Here is a 19,895-nt window from a genome sequence, read left to right as displayed (position 1 = left end):
ATATTTTATTTGTGCGTTTTGTGTAGCGCCGACTATGCTAATTATTTTGTTTACGTCCCCTGCGGGTCTTTTGGGGTGTTACATGCTATCAGATAATGGCTTCTCATGCTTTCGCCGAAAAGCATTTTAAAAATCTGACTTGTTGCCTGGATTCACAACGAGTGTAGCTTTAATTCACTACCCTGCATGTGTATTTTAATGAACGTTTGAGTTTTAACTAGTACTATTAGCATTTAGCGTAGCGCATTTGCATTTCCAGATGTCTAGATGGGGACGCCTGCGTGTCAGGTAGGAGCAAGAGGTTAAAGATGAAACAGGTTTTAAAGAAACACCAAACACGCTCTCACACACACCCCAACGGACCAATTTATCTTGTGTAGAGAGAGAGACATAAACAGATCAGGAAGACAGACAGACAGACAGACAGAGACATGGACGGACGGACAGAGATTTCTTTAAAGGTAAATTTATATTTTCTTTTAAAATATTTTTATTGTCTCTAAATCTTTAGTACAGAAATGCATACCTATTACAATTATTAAAAGTTTACAATGCAATAATAAATTATTCCACAAATGTTTTTTACTAAACCTTTATATAAATCATATATATTATTATTAAACAAGACTACACTTTAATACCCAATATATGTTTAAATGTAGGAAAGACTTAATTATTCATTTGTTTTGCTCTGTGATCAGGGTTCTCTCTCTCTCTGCTTGTAACACCTATAGCTTGTAACCTGACTCCAACCATGCAGACTGGCCTCAGACACACACAGAGAGAGAGAGAGAGAGAGAGAGAGAGAGAGCTGTCATTCAATGAAGGAAAATACAATTTTCTTTCAAACCTACTTTCTTCTAAATCTAAATCTTTAGTACAGAAATGCATACATTTTTTATATTAATCATATATTTTATTATTAAACAAATACTACACTTTAATACCAATTACATTTTTAAATGCAGAAGTATTTTTGTAGGAATGACTGTTTATTATTAATTTGTTTTGATCCGTCTTATGTCTTGGGGGTAAAAACTGTTAAGAAGTATTTTGGACCTCGACTTGGCGCCCCGGTACCGTTTGCCGTGCGGTAGCAGAGAGAACAGTCTATGACTAGGGTGGCTGGAGTCAATGACCATTTTTAGGGCCTTCCTCTGACACAGCCTAGCATAGTTGTCCTGGATGGCAGGAAGCTTGGCCCCAGTGATTTACTGGGCCGTATGCACTACCCTCTGTAGTATATTAAGGTCAGATGCCGAGCAGTTGCCATACCAGGCAGTGATGCTCTCGATGGTGCAGCTGTAGAACTTTTTGAGGATCTGAGGACCCATGACAAATTTTCTCCTGAGGCGGGAATAGGCTTTGTCGTGCCCTCTTCACGACTGTCTTGGTGTGTTTGGATATTTACAGTTTGTTGGTGACGTGGACACTAAGGAACATCAAGCTCTTAACCTGCTCCACTACAGCCCCGTCGATGAGAATGGGGGCATGCTGGTTCCTCATTTTCCTGTAGTCTACAATAATCTCCTTTGTCTTGATCACGTTGAGGGAGAGGTTGTTATCCAGGCACCACATGGCCAGGTCTCATCGTTGTCGGTGATTAGGCCTACCATTGTTGTGTCGTCGGCAATCTTAATGATCGTGTTGGAGTCGTGCCTGGCCATGCAGTCATGAGGGGCCCCTGTGTTGAGGATGAACGTGGTGGATGTTTTGTTGACTACCCTTACCACCTGAGGGCGGCCCTTCAGGAGGCCAGGAATCAGTTGCAGATGGAGGTGTTTAGTCCCAGGGTCCTTATCTTAGTGATGAGCTTTGAGGGCACTATGGTGTTGAATGCTGAGCTGTAGTCAATTAATAACATTCTCATGTAGGTGTTCCTTTTGTCCAGGTGGGAAAGGGCAGTGTGGAGTGCAACAGAGATTGCAACATCTGTGGATCTGTTAAATTGGAGTGGGTATAGGTTTTCTGGGATAATGGTGTTGATGTGATCCATAACCAGCCTTTCAAAGCACTTCTTTGCTACAGACGTGAGTGGTACGGGTTGGTCGTCATTTAGGCATTTCACATGCTGACCACAGTGCTCGTGTCGTGTGCAAATATTACGTTTCCACAACAATGTTATTCAATCATTGTACCCACACTGCTCGCACGCGCCAACCAGTGTCTGTGTTGCCAGGCGCTAAAATAGAAGTTGCTTCTATTTGTGGTTCAGAACGCGCTCTAAGTCCTGCCGCACCCATCTCCTCATTGGTTTATAGAAGCAGATTCCCACGTGCACATCTCCTCATTGGTTCACCCATGTCTGTGATTGAAAGACGAACTGAAGTTGGTTAGCATCATGGTAATACTATTAGATGCCAATGGCCATATACAGTCCAAAGAAGAAAAAGCCTGGAATTAGGAGAGATGACTAGAATCAATTCTGTTAACCATTTTATGTGTGGATTAATTGTTGGAGTGGGGAACCTTGTGCATTTCAGGTAAAATAACAACTCAGCATTTAAATCACAGGACAAATTAGCTAGCAACAAAAAGCTAGCTAAATAGGACGAATTAGATAGCAACTGCAAGCTAGCTAGCTAAATTGCCTTATATGTTTAATGCTTTTCAACCTCTCCCCAAATGAATATAATTGGTTCAGAGTTTGTTTTGATATTTCAACCTGTGTGTTGTGATCACTTTTGGTGTGGGGGGGACAAAATCAATTTGCACACAATAGCGCACAATGGTGCACAGGTGCGACCGGTTTGGGTGTTATTGTTCTTAACGACAGGGATTATGGTGGTCTGCTTGAAATATGTTGGTATTACAGACTCAGTCAGGGACAGGTTGAAAATGTCAGTGAAAACACTTGCCAATTGGTCAGCGCATGCTCACAGTACACGTCCTGGTAATCCATATGCCCCAGCGGCCTTGTGAATGTTGACCTGTTCAAAGGTCTTACTCACATCAGCTACGGAGAGTGTGATCACACAGTCATCCGGGACAGCTGATGCTCTCATGCATGCTTGAGTGTTGCTTGCCTCGAAGCGAGCATAGAAGTAATTTAGCTTGTCTGGTAGGCTCGTATCACTGGGCAGCTCGAAGCTGTGCTTCCCTTTGTAATCTGTAATGGTTTGAAAGCCCTGCCACATCCGACGAGCATCAGAGCCAATGTAGTTCAATCTTAGTCCTGTATTAACGCTTTGCCTGTTTGATGGTTCGTCAGAGGGCATTGCTGGATTTCTTATAAACTTCATTGTTAGAGTCCCACACCTTGTATGCAGCAGCCCTACCCTTTAACTCAGTGTAAATGTTGTCTGTAATCCATGGCTTCTGGTTGGCCTATGTACATACAGTCATGATGGGGGCGACGTCCTCAATGCACTTATTAATAAAGCCAGTGACTGATGTGGTGTACTCCTCAATGCCATCGGAAGAATCTCTGAACATAATTCAATCTATGCTAGCAAAACAGTCCTGTAGTTTAGCATCTGCTTCATCTGACCACTTTTTTATAGACCGAGTAACTGGTGCTTCCTGCTTAAATTTTTGCTTGTAATCAGTAATCAGGAGGGTGGAATTATGGTCAGATTTGCCAAATGGAGGGCGAGGGAGAGCTTTCTACGTGTCTCTGTGTGTGGAGAAAAGTATCTAGAATATTTTTTCCTCTGGTTGCGCATTTATCATGCTGATCAAAATTAGGTAGAACTGATTTAAGTTTCCCTGCATTAAGAACCAGTGTATCTTTAATTATATGTAAAACATGTATCTTTCGTCAAAGTTTATGATGAGTATTTCTGTTATCTGGCGTACCTCTCTGTAATTACTCTGGATATTTTGGAGGCATTTCTGAACATGGCGTCAATGTAAACCGAGATTTGTGGATATAAATATGCATATTATCGAACAAAACATAAATGTATTGTGTAACATGATGTCATAGCAGTGTCATCTGATGAAGATTATCAAAGGTTAGTGATTCATTTTATCTCTAATTCTGCTTTTGTGACTCTATCTCTGGCTGAGAAAAATGGCTGTGTGGTTTTTGGGGGATTTGGTGGTGGTCTAACATAAATATATGTTGTGTTTTCGGTGTAAAACATTTTAAAAATCGGACACGATGGGTAGATTAACAAGATGTTTATCTTTCATTTGCTTTATTGGACTTGTTAATGTGGGAAAGTTAAATATTTAAATATATTTTTGAATATCCCGCGCTGCCTTTTCAGCGGAATGTTGGGGGGGTGGCGATAGCGGAGCCATAAGAAGTTCAGAATGTGGATAAAGTCAAGGGATCTGAATAAATTCTGAATGCACTATGTAGTTGAAGTCGGCAGTTAACATACACTTATGTGTAATGGCTTTCGTCGTCGGATGAGGAAGAGTAGTCGGACCTGTCGCAACTCCTACCGAAGGTGGCTCCCCTTCCCGAAGGTGGCTCCCCTTCCCGTTCGCGTGGCCCTCTGCGGTCGTCGTCACCGGCCTACTAGCTGCGACTGATTCATCCTCCCCCTCCTTGTCTGTTTATTGGTTACATCTGTTGGGCTTTATTAGCCAGCCAGCCCGCCTGCTCTGTGTGTGGGATTGTTTGTGTGACTAGTGTGCACGTTTGAGGTTAAAGTGTTTCTGTTAGTGGGTTTTTTCTGGACTGTTTTAGTCCCCGTGTTTGGGGCATTTGTTTTGTGTGCGCCCTGTGTTTCATGGGGTGGCTTTTGTTCGCTGTTTGTGCATTAAATAGCACTACACTGAACTCTCTGCTTCCTGTGCCTGACTTCGCACCCACTACACCCAATTCGTTACAGGACTAAAGCGCAGAGTGGTAAGTGTTCATGTTTGTTTATTGAACTGAACACTAATACAAAATAACAAGAGAATAAATTAAACCGAAACAGTGCGTAAGGTGCAAACACTAAACAGAAAATAACTACCCACAAAACCCATGTGGAAAAAAGCTACCTAAGTATGGTTCCTAATCAGAGACAACGATAGACAGCTTTCCCTGATTGAGAACCATACCTGGCCAAAACATAGAAAAAGGACATAGAATGCCCACCCAAATCACACCCTGACCAAACCACAATAGAGACATAAAAGCTCTCTACGGTCAGGGCGTGACATTATGTTGGAGTCATTAAAACTTGTTTTTCAACTACTCAACAAATGTCTTGTTAACAAACTATAGTTTTGGCAAAACTGTTAGGACACCTACTTTGTGCATGACACAAGTCATTTTTTCCCACAATTGTTTACAGACAGATTATTTAACTTCTAATTCACTGTATCACAATTCCAGTGGGTCAGAAGTTTACATACACTATATTGACTGTGCCTTTGAATAGCTTGGAAAATTACTTAATTGCTTTAGAATCTTCTGATAGGCTAATTGACTTCATTTGAGTCAATTGGAGGTGTACCTGTGGATGTATTTCAAGGCCTACCTTCAAACCCAGTGCCTCTTTACTTGACATCATGGGAAAATCAAAAGAAATCAGCCAAGACCTCAGAAAAAAGTCTGGTTCATCCTTGGGAGCAATTTCCAAACGCCTGCAGGTACCACGTTCATCTGTACAAACAAGTATAAACACCATGGGACCACGCAGCCATCACACTGCTCAGGAAGGAGACGCGTTCTGTCTCTTAGAGATGAACATACTTTGGTGTGAAAAGCGCAAATCAATCCCAGAACAACAGCAAAGGACCTTGTGCTGGAGGAAACATGTACAAAAGTATCTATATCCACAGTAAAACGTGTCCTATATCGACATAACCTGAAAGGCCGCTCAGCAAGGAAGAAGCCATAGCTCCACAACCACCATAAAAAGCCAGACTACGGTTTGCAACTGCACATGGGGACAAAGATCGTATTTTTTGGAGAATGTCAGATGAAACAAAAATAGAAGGGCCAAAGCAACAAACAATTATGTCATACATTACATCATTGTGTGCTTACTTGTGTATGCGTTTGTGCTTTTGTGTGCAGAGAGACTCCGAGGAGGGGAGTGGCTGTCAGTAACTCAGGGATAAATAGAGAGGCAGAGCTCAGAGTTTGGCAGAAGGCAGACCCGACAGGGTCACACACAGGACCAAGCAGGAGCAGGAGGACATCAGCATTAAGATTTTGTTTTTCAAATGGAGGAACATGAAGATATTCAATTCTGTTTTCAAGACAGAAACTCTTCTTGCAGAAAGGCTTTGCTATCGATATCTATCTACATGACACTCTACATTTTCTTCTCATTGATTTCAGCAGTTACAGTATTTTTGAACCTACTGGTGATCATCTCCATCTCTCACTTCAAGCAGCTCCACACTCCAACCAACCTGCTCATCCTCGCTCTGGCTGCATCAGATCTCCTGGTGGGACTGATTGTGATACCAGTAATGACTGTAGCAATAATTGAATCATGCTGGGGATTTGGGGAATATTTCTGTGCGTTTCTTCTCTACATTACTTGTTTATGTACTTCTTTATCTCTGGGCAGTTTGGTCTTGATATCTATTGACCGCTATGTTGCTGTGTGTTATCCCTTATTGTACCACTCTAAAATAACAATAACAAGAATGATGTGTTGTATATCCATTACCTGGTGTTGTTGTACCATATACAATGCTGCTATTATAAAAGACATTGTAAATGTACAGGTACCCAGTCGGTGTTTGAATGAATGTTTTATTGTCGAAGGAATATCCTGGGGAAATATAATTGACTTTGTATTTACAATGGTTGTCCCGTGCTCTATTATTATAACACTCTATTTGAAAATCTTTGTGGTGGCCAGATCACAGGCCAGAAAGGTATTTTCAAAAGAGACTGCCAGTGTGTCTGGTGTTAAAACTGTACAGGCAAGTAAGTCTGAGAGAAAAGCAGCAAAAACTCTGTCTATTGTTGTTATCAACTATCTAATTTGTTGGATTCCATTTCTATTTTCATTTTTCTTTGTTTCTTTTTTAAGTGACAATTTACTATCATTCATCCTCAGCTTTCTGCCTCTTGTTAATTCGTTAATTAATCCAATCATTTATGCTTTCTTTTATCCATGGTTCAAAGTGACTGCTAAACATATTTTAACTCTGAAGTTAAGGTGTTCATAGTTCCTATATTTGTATTTCTAAGTTTGAAAAAAAGGTTTGACATAGTTTTGTTATACAATTGTTCTTTCATGTAACAATACACTGACAATACATAGATGAATGTGGTGTTGATACAGAATGATTTGGCTGGATTGGATTGGAATGACTTGAAAAAAAGTTTAAGAAGGCATACATTTAAAAACGTTTCAGGCATAAATAAATAAAAAGTTTAAGAAGGCATAAATAAAAAAAGGAGAATGCATAAGAAGGTATAAGCTTGTTTTATAAAATACACTGTAGTCATTTTGGGTTGTATTCTCCAAATTCCAAAGCCTGTGGTTGTTCCATGTTGTTTAATGATAAATAGTATTTAATTATTCTAAAAGTACATTTTGAGGAAGTCATGAATCATTATATATATTGTCTAACATTACCCTCTAGTGGCTACATAGTGACACAACACCTTTAACAAGTGCAGTGAAGTTGAAATGTTCCATACAGCATGATATTAGATGACATCCAAGTCTATCTCAATGGTGTATTGTGTACGTAGTTGAGGGTAAAATGCAAGAATATGCAATTATGTGTACCACTTTATAATGTTCACTAATAAGCCATTTAGTAGGTATTTACATTTTGTTCACCATTTATTATTAGTTCCACATTTGTTAAATGTTAATCACCTAGGTATTATCAAATTTATAAATAACTACTATATACATTAATGATAAAACACAACAGTGTAGGAGACCACAGTAGACACTTCAACCTCAACATACTGGTTATGAACACTACCACTACTCTCACTACATCACTGCTGCCAGGTCAGGGGTCACGCCAGAGCAGCTCTCCCTGAAGCTGTTGAGCGTGAATGAATATAGCGATTGGGTAACACACTAAATAATTAATAATGGATAAGTATATTGTTTATTCATAATGTATATATCATTACTTCTTCATCTGTTTTAGAAAGCTAGTTCTTCACACATTATAAACAACTTTCATAGTATTTAATAATGATTTATAAGATCATTCATAAGATGTTTAATAAATATCCTTATAAACCATTTAATAATCATTAGTAAAATAGTTTTCCAGTCCCTAATCTAAAGTGAGGACTATTCATACTTTCTTATTACTTTATAAATGTTTTGAACAGGACCAGTGTAATTTATCACAAGAAGATGGACATGCCATTGGTAGATATTCCAGCAGTACCTCATGCTCCTTAAGGTCTCAAAATGACATAGAACATATCAATGGTTGAATAATAAGCACATTGAGGATGTTAAAGGAAATATATCAATTTTTAAATTCAAAAACAGTCACATTGTTGTGGTAGTGTGTAGTAGTAATGTGTTTTGTCTGAAAATGCTAGCATTCGTGTTTGTTGGCAGTGACTATCAAAACCAAAGTGTGGATTACAGTCACTCATGAGATCAGTTCATAGAACCCTTACAGGGTAAGGGAACCGATACCTAAATACATCATTTAACTGAACATTACGTTTAAAGGGTTGCTACCTTTAATACACTACAAGTGAAGTTGTCGAATGACTTCTTCAAATGGGGGGACTAGATACATAAGGTGCATTCATTTTTAAATGGTAAAACAGATATGTATGAAAATACTCTCAAATAAAAGGTGACATTATAGAATTTCACCTCATATGAAACATTCAATTTCATATCCAAAATGCCGGAGGAAAGAGCCAAGTTTAAAAACAGTTTTACTGCAGAGTGTTACACCCTTTGGGCATTCACTGGTTGAATCAACGTTGTTTATTTTTATTTATTTAAAAATGTACCCCTTTTTCTCCCCAATTTCATGGTATCCAATTGTTAGTAGCTACTATCTTGTCTCATCGCTACAACTCCCATACGGGCTCGGGAGAGACGAAGGTTGAAAGTCATGCGTCCTCCGATACACAACCCAACCAAGCCGCACTGCTTCTTAACACAGTGCGCATCCAACCCGGAAGCCAGCCGCACCAATGTGTCGGAGGAAACACCGTGCACCTGGAAACCCTGGCAACCAGGTGCACATATAAAGAGAACTAAATAGGAAACTCAACAGTGTGTTAGGCCGAGAAACATTATTTAGATGGTTGTTTTATTGTTGTTGAAAGCTTGAAATGTACACAATGCCAAGGGACCTTGTTTCTAACACCCCATGCAGAGACCCACACACACACACAAAATCCCCCTCCCAGACATTCCTGCTTCATAGACAACAACCCTAAGGGCAATAAAATAGGGTGTGTGGGGCCATTCTCTTTCAAATGTTCAAACACAGACCCCCCCAGTTCAACCAATCAATCATCATGACAACTTCAAAGGAATCTATGCAATATATGCATAAATTAGCACACCCTCTAACGCGTGGGAACAGGACGCCCATATATGGGCATAAGCACGTGATCAATTCCCGCCAGGATGTCCTGACCGGATGCCCAAATATGGGCATGCCCACGTTATCCTGACATAGGGTCATAAATCATACGTTTGATGTGTGCCGTCTACTTTATTCTCTCTAGAGTGCATAACTATTCATCCCCCCCAAAGTAAATACTTTGTAGAGCCACCTTATGCAGAAATTGAAGCTGCAAGTCTCTTGGGGTATGTCACTATAAGCTTGGCACATCTAGCCACTGGGTTTTTTGACCATTCTTCAGGGCGAAACTGCTCCAGCTCCTTCAAGTTGGATGGGTTCTGCTGATATACAGTAATCTTTAAGTCGTACCACAGATTCTCAATTGGATTGAAGTCTGGGCTTTGACTAGGCCATTCCAAGACATTTAATTGTTTCCCCATAAACCACTCGAGTGTTGCTTTAGCAGTATGGTTAGGGTCATTGTCCTTCTGGAAGGTGGTCCCAGCTTAACTTCTTATGGCTGGGGACAGTATTGAGTAGCTCTGATGAATAAGGTGCCCAGAGTACACTGCCTGATCCTCAGTCCCAGTGGTTAATATATGCATAGTATTATTATATTTGTATAGAAAACACTCTGAAGTTTCTAAAACTGTTTGAATGATGTCTGTGAGTATAACAGAACTCATATGACAAGCAAAAACCTCAGAAAATATCCAACCAGGAAGTGGGAAATCTGAGGTTGGTCGATTTTCAACTCAGCCCCTATTGAAGATACAGTGGGATATTTGTCATGTTGCACTTCCTAAGGCTTCCACTAGATGTCAACCGTCTTTAGAAACGTGTTTGAGGCTTCTACTGTGAAGGGGGACTGAATGAGAGGGGAATATGAGTCAGAGGTCTGCCAGCAGCCACGAGCTGGTCACGTGCATTCACATGAAGGGTATCTCCCGTTCCATTGCTTTTCTGAAGACAAAGGAATTCTCCGGTTGGAACATCATTGAAGATTTATGTTAAAAACATCCTAAATATTGATTCTATACATCGTTTGACATGTTTCTACGGACTGTGACGGAACTTTTTGACATTTCGTCTGCAAATAGTGAACACTATTCGTGAGCTTTGTAGCGGGCGAGGGGAAAAAGAGGGAGAAGCATAGGGGCTCGTCGCATTAGAATGGTTGGGAGATGAGGAAATGTTTGACAGGCAACGAGGTATGGCTGAGTCAAATAGGAATCCTGACTTAATGAAGTGGTGATTAAAGAGCCCAGCCATGTTTTTCTTGTGAGTAACAAGCATATCATCAGCATTAAGGGACTTGGGCAACTGTGAGAGATCCAGTCAGCCTGAGTATGCGTGTGCCGAGCCTTTCGAAAATAGCAGTTCATGTTGTGGACTAACTCAAGATCACGGTGGAACCAGGGTCTGAACCTGTTTTTATAAGGAGGTGTTATTAACAATACCACTGAACATATCAAAAAAGAAGGTCCATGCATCTTCAACATAGGAGATCAAGCTTATTCTACACCAATTTACAGAGTCCAGGTCATGAAGGAACGCTTGCTCATTGAAGTTTTTTAGCAAGTGTCTATGACAAATCAGGACAGGCCATTACACTGAGTAGCTATTACGAACACAGGCTGTAAAACAGTGATCACTAAGGTCATTACAGCGTAGCCTAGTGGTTAGAGTGTTGGACAAGTAAGCGAAAGGTTGCAAGATGGAATCCCCGAGCTGACAAGGTACAAATCTGTCGTTCTGCCCCTGAACAAGGCAGTTAACCCGCTGTTCCTAGGCCGTCATTGAAAATAATAATTTGTTCTTAACTGACTTGTCTAGTAAAATAAAGATAAAAAAATATTTAAATGACAGAAAACACCAGACTGATACCTATCAGGATTTTTTGTGAGGATAACATCGAGGAGAGTAGCCTTTTATGGGTGTTTGGAGTCATACCTTGTCGGATTGGTAATAATCTGAGAAAGCTTTAGGGAGTCCAATTGCTTTCAGACTATTCAGGTTGTTTAAATATGTCCCAGTTTAGGTCACCTAGCAGGACAAATTCAGACTTAGTGTAAGGGGCCAGGACAGAGCTTAGGGCAGGTAGGGTATGGAGGTCGATAATACCCAGCAACAGTCAACAAAGTGCTTTTTGAATGCTTAATGCTTAAAACCAGCAAATCAATTTTTTGGGTACAGACTTGGTGGAGACAACCGAGCACAGAAGGTGATCCTTGGTAAAGATTGATACTCCCCCACCCTTGGAAGATGTGTCTTGCCGAAAAAGCTTATAACAATAAGTCGCTCTGGATAAGAGCGTCTGCTAAATGACTTAAATGTAAATGTAAATAACAAGAAAGGTTAACATCAGTATTCAAAACACTCTTCGTTAACCACGTCTCAGTAATGACCAACACATCTGGATTGGAGCTGTGAACCCACACTTTCAATTGATCCATTTTAGATAATAAGCTTCTAGTATTAATGTGGAGAAAACCCAGGTTTTTACGAGAGCAGAAATCAGTGAAGCAGATGTCAGAAATGGGGCTAGCAACAGTAGATGGGCCAGGGAGTACATGCACATTTACAGATATCATCAACAGTAGATGGGCCAGGGAGTACATGCACATTTACAGATATCATCAACAGTAGATGGGCCAGGGTGTACATGCACATTTACAGATATCATCAACAGTAGATGGGCCAGGGAGTACATGCACATTTACAGATATCATCAACAGTAGATGGGCCAGGGTGTACATGCACATTTACAGATATCATCAACAGTAGATGGGCCAGGTGTACATGCACATTTACAGATATCATCAACAGTAGATGGGCCAGGGTGTACATGCACATTTACAGATATCATCAACAGTAGATGGGCCAGGGTGTACATGCACATTTACAGATATCATCAACAGTAGATGGGCCAGGGTGTACATGCACATTTACAGATATCATCAACAGTAGATGGGCCAGGATGTACATGCACATTTACAGATATCATCAACAGTAGATGGGCCAGGGTGTACATGCACATTTACAGATATCATCAACAGTAGATGGGCCAGGGAGTACATGCACATTTACAGATATCATCAACAGTAGATGGGCCAGGGTGTACATGCACATTTACAGATATCATCAACAGTAGATGGGCCAGGGTGTACATGCACATTTACAGATATCATCAACAGTAGATGGGCCAGGGTGTACATGCACATTTACAGATATCATCAACAGTAGATGGGCCAGGGTGTACATGCACATTTACAGATATCATCAACAGTAGATGGGCCAGGGTGTACATGCACATTTACAGATATCATCAACAGTAGATGGGCCAGGGTGTACATGCACATTTACAGATATCATCAACAGTAGATGGGCCAGGGTGTACATGCACATTTACAGATATTGTCAGCAGTAATACAATCAAGGCACGGCAGAGGACAGGGAGAGCTCTGCAGTGTTGATTTATGACATTTGAATGTGCATTAGATGGCAACAAGATCATATTGTACAGCAATTTCATCAGGTAACATGAATCCAAAGCCGGCGAGATGTGGCTACAAACAGTCTGTCCCACTGATGGGTAACCAATACATTCCATAGTCAACAAGCATGCTGGAGTCATGAGGAAAACAGCAAAATAGCAAAATGCACAAGAAAAAATATATTACAAGAATGAAGCTTTCAACCGATATAACACACTTGTGTGTACCTAAATGTTTAATATCCATACATTTTAAGATTATTTATTTGAATTGCGCCTTTCAGTTTCAGCGGAAGTTTTCCCCCTAGCGGGACACCTAGCCCAAAGGCTAGGGCTTATTTCAAGCTTTTACTGCTAGCTGCCGTACATACCTACATGTACGCTACGGTCACAAGATGCAGGCCTCCTTATTGTCCCAAGAATTTCTAAGCAAACACCTGGAGGCAGGGATTTCTTCTATAGTGTTACATTTTTATAGAATGGTCTGACTATCCATGTGAGAGACGCAAACTCGGTCTTGCCCTTTAAGTCTTTATTGAAGACTCATCATTTCATTAGGTCCTATGATTGAGTGCAGTCTGGCCCAGTGGTGTGAAGGTGAACTTCAAGGCACTGCAGCGACGAACCGCCCTTGCTGTCTCTGCCTCTGACCCTATTACGGGGGCTGAGTCACTGGTTTTATGGTGCTCTTCCATGCCATCCCTAAGAGGGGTGCGTCACTTGAGTGGGTTGAGTCACTGACTTGATCTACTTGTCCGGGTTGGCGCCCCCCCTCGAGTTTGTGCCGTGGGGGAGTTCTTCGTAGGTTATACTCAGCCTTGTCTCAGAGTAGTTGCACCCTCTACAACCACTGTGATTATTATTATTTGACCCTGCTGGTCATCTATAAATGTTTGAACATCTTGGCCATGTACTGTTATAATCTCCACTCGGCACAGCCAGAAGCGGACAGGCCACTCCTCAGAGCCTGGTTCCTCTATAGGTTTCTTCCTAGGTTCCTGCCTTTCTAGGGAGTTTTTTCTAGCCACAGTGCTTCTACATCTGCATTGCTTGCTGTTTGGGGTTTTAGGGTGGGTTTCTGCATGGCACTTTGTTACATTGGCTGATGTTAAAAGGGCTTTATAAATTAATTTGATTGATTGTACATGACATTTCTCTCAAAACCTGCCAACAAGGCCTGAAAACTAGCCTAATTTAACATATATATATTTTTTAACCTTTATTTAACTAGGCAAGTCAGTTAAGAACAAATTCTTATTTTAAAATTCTTATTTTAAAAAGCCTACCCCTACCAGACCTTCCCCTAACCGGGAGGACACTGGGCCAATTGTGAGTCACACAAATTACCTTTCAAATCTCGCTCACAAGGACTGAAAAAATATTTGTTTGATATTAATTGCAACATTTAACCAATTAACCCTTTTCCATTAAGTCATTGAGAGCATTAGGAAGGAATATTGATGTACATTAAGAAGCAAAATGTCTGAAGAGAAAATACAATTTGCATTATCACTTAAATGTACCATTCTCCATGTCAGTATCATTGTGGACTTTTTCCCATAACACAAGCAAACAAGGGAGTTTCATAACTTCCATTAGAAATGTCAACTTGTGCAGCGCTCGAGACCCAAGAACTGAGCATGTGTAAAACCCTTAGATTGACAAGGTTTTCCCATTAGAAAAGACAACTTGTGCAGCGCCCCATTGAATGTGTAAAACCCTTAGATTGACAAGGTTTTCCCATTAGAAAAGTCAACTTGTGCAGCGCTCGAGACCCAAGAACTGAGCATGTGTAAAACCCTTAGATTGACAAGGTTTTCCCATTAGAAAAGTCAACTTGTGCAGCGCTCGAGACCCAAGAACTGAGCATGTGTAAAACCCTTAGATTGACAAGGTTTTCCCATTAGAAAAGACAACTTGTGCAGCGCTCGAGACCCAAGAACTGAGCATGTGTAAAACCCTTAGATTGACAAGGTTTTCCCATTAGAAAAGACAACTTGTGCAGCGCTCGAGACCCAAGAACTGAGCATGTGTAAAACCCTTAGATTGACAAGGTTTTCCCATTAGAAAAGACAACTTGTGCAGCGCTCGAGACCCAAGAACTGAGCATGTGTAAAACACTTAGATTGACAAGATTTCCCATTAGAAAAGTCAACTTGTGCAGCGCTCGAGACCCAAGAACTGAGCATGTGTAAAACCCTTAGATTGACAAGGTTTTCCCATTAGAAAAGTCAACTTGTGCAGCGCTCGAGACCCAAGAACTGAGCATGTGTAAAACCCTTAGATTGACAAGGTTTTCCCATTAGAAAAGACAACTTGTGCAGCGCTCGAGACCCAAGAACTGAGCATGTGTAAAACCCTTAGATTGACAAGGTTTTCCCATTAGAAAAGACAACTTGTGCAGCGCTCGAGACCCAAGAACTGAGCATGTGTAAAACCCTTAGATTGACAAGGTTTTCCCATTAGAAAAGTCAACTTGTGCAGCAGAGAACTGAGCATGTGTAAAACCCTTAGATTGACAAGGTTTTCCCATTAGAAAAGTCAGACCCAAGAACTGTGCAGAGCATGTGTAAAACCCTTAGATTGACAAGGTTTTCCCATTAGAAAAGTCAACTTGTGCAGCGCTCGAGACCCAAGAACTGAGCATGTGTAAAACCATTAGATTGACAAGGTTTTCCCATTAGAACTGAGCATGTGTAAAACCCTTTGACAAGGTTTTCCCAGAAAAGTCAACTTGTGCAGCGCTCGAGACCCAAGAACTGAGCATGTGTAAAACCCTTAGATTGACAAGGTTTTCCCATTAAAAATGTCAACTTGGTTTTCCCATTAGAAAAGACAACTTGTGCAGCGCTCGAGACCCAAGAACTGAGCATGTGTAAAACCATTAGATTGACAAGGTTTTCCCATTAGAAAAGTCAACTGAGCATGTGCAGATTGACAAGGTTTTCCCATTAGAAAAGTCAACTTGTGCAGCGCATGTGTAAAACCATTAGATTGACAAGGTTTTCCCATTAGAAAAGTCAACTGAGCGCTCGAGACATGTTGTGCAGCGCTCGAAAAACCCTTAGATTGACAAGGTTTTCCCATTAGAAAAGACAACTTGTGCAGCGCTCGAGACCCAAGAACTGAGCATGTGTAAAACCCTTAGATTGACAAGGTTTTCCCATTAGAAAAGACAACTTGTGCAGCGCTCGAGACCCAAGAACTGAGCATGTGTAAAACCCTTAGATTGACAAGGTTTTCCCATTAGAAAAGACAACTTGTGCAGCGCTCGAGACCCAAGAACTGAGCATGTGTAAAACCCTTAGATTGACAAGGTTTTCCCATTAGAAAAGACAACTTAGAACTGAGCATGTGTAAAACCCTTAGATTGACAAGGTTTTCCCATTAGAAAAGACAACTTGCTCGAGACCCAAGAACTGAGCATGTGTAAAACCCTTAGATTGACAAGGTTTTCCCATTAGAAAAGTCAACTTGTTTTGAGCATGTGTAAAACCATTAGAACAAGGTTTTCCCATTAGAAAAGACAACTTGTGCAGCGCTCGAGACCCAAGAACTGAGCATGTGTAAAACCCTTAGATTGACAAGGTTTTCCCATTAGAAAAGTCTGAGCATGTGCATAAAACCCTTAGATTGACAAGGTTTTCCCATTAGAAAAGACAACTTGTGCAGCGAGACTCTGACTTGTGCCCTTAGATTGACAAGGTTTTCCCATTAGAAAAGAGAACTTGTGCAGAGACCCAAGAACTGAGCATGTGTAAAACCCTTAGATTGACAAGGTTTTCCCATTAGAAAAGTCAACTTGTGCAGCGCTCAACTTGTGCAGCGCTCGAGACCCAAGAACTGAGCATGTGTAAAACTTAGAGACAAGGTTTTCCCATTAGAAAAGACTGAGACATGTGTGTAAAACCCTTAGATTGACAAGGTTTTCCCATTAGAAAAGACAACTTGTGCAGCGAACTCGAGACCCAAGAACTGAGCATGTGTAAAACCCTTAGATTGACAAGGTTTTCCCATTAGAAAAGACCAGCGCTCGAGACCCAAGAACTGAGCATGTGTAAAACCCTTAGAAAAGACAACTTGTGCAGCGCTCGAGACCCAAGAACTGAGCATGTGTAAAACCCTTAGATTGACAAGGTTTTCCCATTAGAAAAGACAACTTGTGCAGCGCTCGAGACCCAAGAACTGAGCATGTGTAAAAAGGTTTTCCCATTAGATTGACATTTTCCCATTAGAAAAGACAACTTGTGCAGCGCTCGAGACCCAAGAACTGAGCATGTGTAAAACCCTTAGATTGACAAGGTTTTCCCATTAGAAAAGACAACTTGTGCAGCGCTCGAGACCCAAGAACTGAGCATGTGTAACTGAGCATGTGTAAAACCCTTAGATTGACAAGGTTTTCCCATTAGAAAAGACAACTTGTGCAGCAGACCCAGAACTGTGTAAAACCCTTAGATTGACAAGGTTTTCCCATTAGAAAAGACAACTTGTGCAGCGCTCGAGACCCAAGAACTGAGCATGTGTAAAACCCTTAGATTGACAAGGTTTTCCCATTAGAAAAGACAACTTGTGCAGCGCTCGAGACCCAAGAACTGAGCATGTGTAAAACCCTTAGATTGACAAGGTTTTCCCATTAGAAAAGACAACTTGTGCAGCGCTCGAGACCCAAGAACTGAGCATGTGTAAAACCCTTAGATTGACAAGGTTTTCCCATTAGAAAAGCAACTGTGCGCTCGAACCCAAGAACTGAGCATGTAAAACCCTTAGATTGACAAGGTTTTCCCATTAAAACCCTTAGAAAAGTTTTCCCATTAGAAAAGTCAACTTGTGCAGCGCTCGAGACCCAAGAACTGAGCATGTGTAAAACCCTTAGATTGACAAGGTTTTCCCATTAGAAAAGTCAACTTGTGCAGCGCTCGAGACCCAAGAACTGAGCATGTGTAAAACCCTTAGACCCAACCCAAGAACTGAGCATGTGTAAAACCCTTAGATTGACAAGGTTTTCCCATTAGAAAAGACAACTTGTGCAGCGCTCGAGACCCAAGAACTGAGCATGTGTAAAACCCTTAGATTGACAAGGTTTTCCCATTAGAAAAACTTGTGCAGCAGACCCAAGAACTGAGCATGTGTGATTGACAAGGTTTTCCCATTAGAAAAGTCAACGTGCAGCGCTCGAGACCCAAGAACTGAGCATGTGTAAAACCCTTAGATTGACAAGGTTTTCCCATTAGAAAAGTCAAGGTTTTCCCATTAGAAAAGACAACTTGTGCACCCAAGAACTGAGCATGTGCATTAGAAAAGACAACGTGCAGCGCTCGAGACCCAAGAACTGAGCATGTGTAAAACCCTTAGATTGACAAGGTTTTCCCATTAGAAAAGACAACTTGTGCAGCGCTCGAGACCCAAAAACTGAGCATGTAAAACCCTTAGATTGACAAGGTTTTCCCATTAGAAAAGACAACTTGTGCAGCGCTCGAGACCCAAGAACTGAGCATGTGTAAAACCCTTAGATTGACAAGGTTTTCCCATTAGAAAAGACAACTTGTGCAGCGCTCGAGACCCAAGAACTGAGCATGTGTAAAACCCTTAGATTGACAAGGTTTTCCCATTAGAAAAGACAACTTGTGCAGCGCTCGAGACCCAAGAACTGAGCATGTGTAAAACCCTTAGATTGACAAGGTTTTCCCATTAGAAAAGACAACTTGTGCAGCCCATTAGCTCGAGACCCAAGAACTGAGCATGTGTAAAACCCTTAGATTGACAAGGTTTTCCCATTAGAAAAGACAACTTGTGCAGCGCTCGAGACCCAAGAACTGAGCATGTGTAAAACCCTTAGATTGACAAGGTTTTCCCATTAGAAAAGACAACTTGTGCAGCCCAAGAACTGAGACAGCCCCTTAGATTGAACTGAAAAGCATGTGTAAAGAACTTAAAACCCTTAGATTGACAAGGTTTTCCCATTAGAAAAGACAACTTGTGCAGCGCTCGAGACCCAAGAACTGAGCATGTGTAAAACCCTTAGATTGACAAGGTTTTCCCATTAGAAAAGTCAACTTGTGCAGCGCTCGAGACCCAAGAACTGAGCATGTGTAAAACCCTTAGATTGAACCCATTAGAAAGTCAACTGCGCTCGAGCTGAGCACATGTGTAAAACCCTTAGATTGACAAGGTTTTCCCATTAGAAAGTCAACTTGTGCAGCGCTCGAGACACAAGAACTGAGCATGTGTAAAACACTTAGATTGACAAGGTTTTCCCATTAGAAAAGTCGACATTAGAAAAGAGTTTACTTTAAACCATCTCTGAGCTAAATTATCTAAAGCCTCTAGAGCGCATTAAGTCATTTTCATTTCCAGTGCTTTGTCACTGTTCTAGCGTGTTCAAATGTTTTATGGAAAAAGGGCTTCTTAGTGTACATCGATATTCCTTCTTAATTCTCTCAAAAACTTTATGGAAAAATGGATTGGAAATAGGTGTCTCCATAATGACAATCTAAATAGCCTACCTACAACTGGTAAAAGATGACACCACGTGTGTGCATGATGCTCTGTCACCATGACTCAGCTTCAGTGTGCTCTCAACACACACACACACACACACCCCTCCGGCCATCCCCCTCCCCACTCACTCACTCATTTACCCACTCAGTAACAGCCTGCACACTGCTTGATAGTCAAAAGCTACAGGTCACAGTGAAATATATATATATTTTAAATATATACAAATATGTATAAAGACAAATGTCATGGCGGCCGCAACATTTATTTGAATTGACTATTCTCAAAATGATCTAGAACATATCAATGGTTAGAGTATAAACACAAAACAACACAGAGGATGTTAAATGAAACATTTTATTCTGAAACAGTCACACTGTAGTGTGCTGAAGGAAGTCATGTGTTTATGGTCTATTTATTTATTTATGCAAAATGACTTTACTAATGAGTAGTAAATGGTTTTAATTACATTTAT

The 19,895-nt window shown here is 40.9% G+C and overlaps 1 protein-coding gene across 1 annotated transcript; it reads left to right on the top strand.

Moving 5' to 3' along the window:
• The first annotated feature begins 6,054 nt into the window (after nt 1-6,054).
• LOC115118954 (trace amine-associated receptor 13c-like) lies at nt 6,055-7,077 on the top strand. The gene has a single exon (XM_029647679.2). It carries the CDS (start codon nt 6,115-6,117, stop codon nt 7,075-7,077), a length of 963 nt encoding a protein of 320 aa, XP_029503539.1. The 5' UTR covers nt 6,055-6,114.
• Nucleotides 7,078-19,895: the final 12,818 nt, after the last annotated feature.

The sequence above is a fragment of the Oncorhynchus nerka genome, linkage group LG1 (assembly GCF_034236695.1).
Source record: "Oncorhynchus nerka isolate Pitt River linkage group LG1, Oner_Uvic_2.0, whole genome shotgun sequence".
In the NCBI taxonomy this organism is placed as follows: Eukaryota; Metazoa; Chordata; class Actinopteri; order Salmoniformes; family Salmonidae; genus Oncorhynchus; species Oncorhynchus nerka.
Note: the sequence above shows the minus strand (reverse complement) of the source record. Positions and strands in the feature narration are given on the sequence as shown.